This window comes from Ranitomeya imitator, chromosome 2 (assembly GCF_032444005.1).
Source record: "Ranitomeya imitator isolate aRanImi1 chromosome 2, aRanImi1.pri, whole genome shotgun sequence".
Lineage (NCBI taxonomy): Eukaryota > Metazoa > Chordata > Amphibia > Anura > Dendrobatidae > Ranitomeya > Ranitomeya imitator.
The window spans coordinates 266,859,766-266,866,618 of record NC_091283.1 but is presented as its reverse complement, the minus strand read 5'-3'; the positions used below and the strand labels follow the sequence as shown (position 1 = coordinate 266,866,618).

The 6,853-nt window shown below is 43.2% G+C and overlaps 1 protein-coding gene across 1 annotated transcript in view; it reads left to right on the top strand.

Moving 5' to 3' along the window:
• The first annotated feature begins 508 nt into the window (after positions 1-508).
• Positions 509-6,853, top strand: part of LOC138666379 (zinc finger protein 850-like) — a 94,787-nt gene continuing 88,442 nt past the window's right edge. The window contains exons 1-5 of the mRNA XM_069754607.1: positions 509-641; positions 771-950; positions 1,033-1,156; positions 1,239-1,336; positions 1,536-1,626. Of these exons, the coding sequence (XP_069610708.1) occupies positions 564-641; positions 771-950; positions 1,033-1,156; positions 1,239-1,336; positions 1,536-1,626 (571 nt within the window). The 5' untranslated portion in view covers positions 509-563. The remainder of the gene's footprint in view (positions 642-770; positions 951-1,032; positions 1,157-1,238; positions 1,337-1,535; positions 1,627-6,853) is intronic.

Sequence of the window (6,853 nt, the reverse complement as noted above, 5' to 3'; positions counted from 1 at the left end):
GCAGCGGACAACCCCGGCAGCGGCGTCGGACGACAGCGGCGGCGGGCAGTAGCGGCGGCGGACACCCCCTCATCCCAGCCTGTAATAGTAAGCGGTATATTCACTTTGTTAGACGCACCCACATTTCCCCCCCAAATTTGGGGGAAATAAAGTGCGTCTTACAAAGCAGAAAATACGGTAGTTATTTCTCATGTCGCGTGTAATGAATATCTCCTGCAGTACTGCTAATGCCGATTCCAGGGTCGGTAAATGAGACGAGAATTAGCGTTATGGAAGATGAGTCTATGAGAAACGTATTGAGCTGCCGACTCCGAGGAGGAAACTGCTTGTTGTCTGTGGCCTAAATATATAGGATTTATTAGTAGATGTAAAGAAGGAAACTAAATACTGTAAAATAATAAATCTCCTCATATGTTTCCCTCATTATCTCCAGTAATTGTATTATTACACAGGATTCTTATAATGTTACATCGGCTCATCTTCTCATTCAGGTCTCTACAATATCGGATCCTCTCAGTGAAGATCTTCTACAAAAGAAAATTTTCCTGATTTACCCATCAAAGATGGATATGGACAGAGACAAGATGGCGGAGAGGATATTGCACCTCACCCTAGAGATCCTCTTCCGGCTTACTGGAGAGGTGAGAGATTCTGATGACGTCACATTACATCATTCTTATCTATGGCAATAACAGATGGACAGAACTGGAGAGGTGAGGACTCTGGAGATGTCTGTAGTGAGATTTATTAATGTGTCTCTCCATTACCAGGATTACACAGTGGTGAAGAAGACCTCTAGTGATCGCTGTCAGGACCCTGTGTCTGAGGGATGGGGAAGACCCCTGAGCCCAATCACGGGGCTTCCACCTCACCCCCTGATCCATGAGGACATCAATGACCAGAAGATCCTAGAACTCATCTACAAGATGATTGAGCTGCTGACTGGAGAGGTGACACTGCTGGGAATGCTGGGACATTATAAAGTAACACTATGAAGGGATCGGGGGATGACGGTATCATTGTATGTGTCAGGTTCCTATAAGGTGTCAGGATGTCGCTGTCTATTTCTCCATGGAGGAGTGGGAGTATTTAGAAGGACACAGAGATCTGTACAAGAACGTCATAATGGAGGTTCCCCAGCCCCTCACATTTCCAGGTAATAGACAGGACTAAATACACACGGCCTATATTATCTGTATGTAAAGAATTAATTCAGTCCCTGTATGTGTTTCCTCCAGATCTATCCAGTAAGAGGACAACACCAGAGAGATGTCCCCATCCTCTTCTTCCACAGGACTGCAAGCAAGAAGATCCCAATGCTCCTCAGGATCATCAGGTAGATGGAGAGAAGGTGTCAGGAGATCTCCCCCTATGATGTGTAGACGTCGGTGAAGGTCTTGTGCTCAGTCTTGTTTTATCCGCCAGTATTATATGTTTTATACTTGTGTAATGAGAACGGTGGAGATGGCAGGATTAGAGCTGATCATAGATGTGACTTCTCCATCTGTCGGTGACTTTTATAATATTTGTTTCAGGGTGAAGATCTGACCCTTATTAATACTACAGAGACATATGTGAGGGGGGATGAGTGGTGTAAAGAGGAGATTCCTACATATGGCTACCCAGGTGAGTAGTGACCACTAAATGTGGAGAGGTCACAGATTCTTCTCAGTCACCGGCTGTGGCTGCTTTATCAGTGGTGTAGTGCGGCCGTATTACCATGATTGCCATGGATTCTGGCTGATGAATTGGGACACACATAAATTTGTTTATAGGATAATATGCTCTAGCAAGCTATCTGTCAAACAAATTAAAAAAAATTGATTGGTCCAAAATTTTCCACCTCCACATTTATACCAGGAATGGCAATAAAATTAGGGATGAATGGAGTAGCCGAATCCGAATCCTCCCATCTGGGAAATGCTACATCAAGAGGCAAAAAGTACCTTCACACATAACGATTTCGTTAACGATATTGTTGCTTTTTGCGACGTAGCAACGATATCGTTAACGAAATCGTTATGCGTGACAGCGACCAACGATCAGGCCCCTGCTGGGAGATCGTTGGTTGCTGGGAATGATCAGGACCTTTTTTTTGGTCGCTGATCACCCGCTGTCATCGCTGAATCAGCGTGTGTGACGCCGATCCAGTGATGTGTTCACTGGTAACAAGGGTAAATATCGGATTACTAAGCGCGGCCCTGTGCTTAGTAACCTGATGTTTACCCTATTTACCCAGGGACTTCGGCATCGTTGGTCGCTGGAGAGCTGTCTGTGTGACAGCTCTCCAGCGACCACACAACGACCTAAACAGCGATGCTGCAGCGACCGGCATCATTGTCTATATCGCTGCAGCGTCGCTAAATGTGACGGTACCTAAAGCCCTTTGGACATTGGTGTGCGCCAATTCACGAGCACTAGGGACAGCGCTAGTACTGGGCATTGTTCCCTGAGTTGGAGACATTTCTCCAGAAGCGCTATTTGTCCTTCTTGTTGTACTGGTCCTTGTGTGTGAGGATGGACCAGGATCACTGCTCATTTCTGAGCTATCACTGTTGCTGCTACTAAAGCCCTCGAAATCCACATCCCCATCCGGCGCTGCGCTATCTTCGCTGTCAGAACATAAAAGTGCATAAGCCTCCTGTGCACTATAATACTGATGGGCCATTTTATATGTTTTTTTGTTTTTTTCGGAAATAGAAAACACTGACATGACCAAATTATTGGGGAGACAATTGAAAAAAGGTTAATTCTTTAGCCTAACCCTAACTTCAGAATAAACCCTAACTTTAGCCCCAACACTAACCCTAACTATAGCACTAACCCTAACCTGCCATCTGTTTTTTTACTTTATAACAAGATCGCTGACTGACTCAGCTGTTACCAGCAGCACTTGTAACACTGTTTCTCCTCTAATCTCTCACTGACAGGAGATCTGAGGAGAAACAGCGTTTTTATGAGGCAGATCGCCCAGGAAAGTTAATTGCTACAACACACTTTTTTAGTGATTTGTCTCATTGGCTGGTGTGACGCTGACGTCATCAGAACCTGAACCAATCAAGTCTCAATGAGGTCAGGGGTCGCAGTAAGTGTTGTGCGCCTGAATCCCCGCGTTATAAGGTACGTGGGGGACCTGATGAGCACAAAACCGCCGACCGTAGACAAACGGTAGATAACGTCGACGCTAGCAGGGATTTGTGCAGAGCTGACGTTTATCTACCGTTGGCGGTCACAAAGCAGTTAAGTTAAGAGTATTATCATTTCTGTCCAGGCCTATTTCATGAGTTTTATTTTTTTTTAATTCTGTGGAAGCATGGTTGAAAAGCAATGTCTGACTTTTATTTGTTCATTTTCATAGATTTTTGATTCCTTACTTTTGTCAGATTCAAGTTATTTCTGTGACCATTGTGGGTTTTTCTGTCATTAAACGAGGGGTACCAACAATTTTGACCACGTGTGTAGGAGGAGTGAATATTTTGAATCCACATCCACTTTATGGAAATTAGCACGAAGTGGATGTCAAAATTACACATTTGCCATTTTATTACCCAGCACACAGTGCCCAGATTGTGCTCCAGGAGACACACACCGCAGAGTAAGTGAATTCTTCTCACTATAATTTTGCTAAATACAGGGATCCTAAATGTTGTTTGAGCACAATGCAAGACTCAGAAGTGAGAGCGGATTTTCCTGGATTGGATTATAGAAACTCTGTTACTTTTCAACAGCCTTTGAGCCACTAATAGTGTGGGAACCTGTTTTTCAAAGCTAGCAAAAGTGTGAGATGGGTCACACCTATAGAATACCCTCAGGCATATCAGTAGAATATAACAAGGAGAGTCTCCCAATAATTGAAACGTAACTTTTCGTAAATCGGCCTGTAGGACATTATTGCAAGAGAGCTTGGCTGAGTAGATTACACAAGAAGGAAAACACACAGCAAGTCAGCAGGATCTAGGAGCAACATGGCAGATGTGACAACCTACATGGTGAGCTGCAGCATGTGCTACATGTTCACAGATCGACCAGAAGAAGAATCCAATTTCACCTGTCAGAAGTGTAGACTAGTGGCCCTTTTAGAAGAAAAGGTGCGGGGTCTGGAAGAAAGAATAGCAACTTTGAAACTCATCAAAGAGAATGAAGACTTTCTAGACAGAACAGAAGCATCTCTACTGGTCACAGAAGGTGCAAAAAGTGTCAGAGAACCTCCAAAAGCAGATGAGTGGAAGCATGTGACCAAAAGAAGCAAGAAGACCATGGAGAAATCACCAACCACACAACTGAAGAACCGATATCAAATCTTTGTAGAGGATGAAGATGGCACACCTAAGAATGAAGCAATACCAGCAAGCAAAAAAGAAAAGGGCACACAGCAACAAGTGACAGCAAAAAGTACAGCCAAGAAGCAACGAAGAGTGGTGGTGGTGGGAGACTCACTACTGAGAGGCACCGAAGCAGCCATCTGCAGACCGGACATAACTGCAAGAGAAGTATGCTGCCTTCCAGGTGCGATGATCAAGGATGTGACCGATAGGATACCAAAGCTCTTCAGCTCCAAGGACGTCCACCCATTTCTTCTGATACATGTTGGCACCAATGACACGGCAAGGAAGGACCTACCGACAATCTGCAAGGACTTTGAAGAGTTGGGGAAGAAAGTAAAGGAACTGGATGCACAGGTAGTTTTTTCTTCTATCCTTCCAGTAGACGGGCATGGCACCAGGAGATGGAACAGGATCCTTGATGCAAACAACTGGCTAAGACGATGGTGCAGACAACAAGGATTTGGATTCCTGGACCACGGTGTGAATTACTGGTATGATGGACTCCTCGCCAGAGACGGACTACACCTCAACAAACCTGGGAAACACACATTCGCCAGAAGACTCGCTACACTCATCAGGAGGGCGTTAAACTAGAAGAAGAGGGGACGGGAAGAAAAACATTAGACTCGAACAAAGACGACCCAGGAAAACATACTCAGAAGGGAGGTAAGAACATTTCTAAAACAATCCACAGTGAGGAGATTGGAACAAAACAAAATCCTCTAAACTGCATGCTCGCAAACGCCAGAAGCCTGACAAACAAGATGGAAGAACTAGAAGCAGAAATATCTACAGGTAACTTTGACATAGTGGGAATAACCGAGACATGGTTAGATGAAAGCTATGACTGGGCAGTTAACTTACAGGGTTACAGTCTGTTTAGAAAGGATCGTAAAAATCGGAGAGGAGGAGGGGTTTGTCTCTATGTAAAGTCTTGTCTAAAGTCCACTTTAAGGGAGGATATTAGCGAAGGGAATGAGGATGTCGAGTCCATATGGGTTGAAATTCATGGAGGGAAAAATGGTAACAAAATTCTCATTGGGGTCTGTTACAAACCCCCAAATATAACAGAAAGCATGGAAAGTCTACTTCTAAAGCAGATAGATGAAGCTGCAACCCATAATGAGGTCCTGGTTATGGGGGACTTTAACTACCCGGATATTAACTGGGAAACAGAAACCTGTGAAACCCATAAAGGCAACAGGTTTCTGCTAATAACCAAGAAAAATTATCTTTCACAATTGGTGCAGAATCCAACCAGAGGAGCAGCACTTTTAGACCTAATACTATCTAATAGACCTGACAGAATAACAAATCTGCAGGTGGTTGGGCATTTAGGAAATAGCGACCACAATATTGTGCAGTTTCACCTGTCTTTCACTAGGGGGACTTGTCAGGGAGTCACAAAAACATTGAACTTTAGGAAGGCAAAGTTTGACCAGCTTAGAGATGCCCTTAATCTGGTAGACTGGGACAATATCCTCAGAAATGAGAATACAGATAATAAATGGGAAATGTTTAAGAACATCCTAAATAGGCAGTGTAAGCGGTTTATACCTTGTGGGAATAAAAGGACTAGAAATAGGAAAAACCCAATGTGGCTAAACAAAGAAGCAAGACAGGCAATTAACAGTAAAAAGAAAGCATTTGCACTACTAAAGCAGGATGGCACCATTGAAGCTCTAAAAAACTATAGGGAGAAAAATACTTTATCTAAAAAACTAATTAAAGCTGCCAAAAAGGAAACAGAGAAGCACATTGCTAAGGAGAGTAAAACTAATCCCAAACTGTTCTTCAACTATATCAATAGTAAAAGAATAAAAACTGAAAATGTAGGCCCCTTAAAAAATAGTGAGGAAAGAATGGTTGTAGATGACGAGGAAAAAGCTAACATATTAAACACCTTCTTCTCCACGGTATTCACGGTGGAAAATGAAATGCTAGGTGAAATCCCAAGAAACAATGAAAACCCTATATTAAGGGTCACCAATCTAACCCAAGAAGAGGTGCGAAACCGGCTAAATAAGATTAAAATAGATAAATCTCCGGGTCCGGATGGCATACACCCACGAGTACTAAGAGAACTAAGTAATGTAATAGATAAACCATTATTTCTTATTTTTAGTGACTCTATAGCGACAGGGTCTGTTCCGCAGGACTGGCGCATAGCAAATGTGGTGCCAATATTCAAAAAGGGCTCTAAAAGTGAACCTGGAAATTATAGGCCAGTAAGTCTAACCTCTATTGTTGGTAAAATATTTGAAGGGTTTCTGAGGGATGTTATTCTGGATTATCTCAATGAGAATAACTGTTTAACTCCATATCAGCATGGGTTTATGAGAAATCGCTCCTGTCAAACCAATCTAATCAGTTTTTATGAAGAGGTAAGCTATAGACTGGACCACGGTGAGTCATTGGACGTGGTATATCTCGATTTTTCCAAAGCGTTTGATACCGTGCCGCACAAGAGGTTGGTACACAAAATGAGAATGCTTGGTCTGGGGGAAAATGTGTGTAAATGGGTTAGT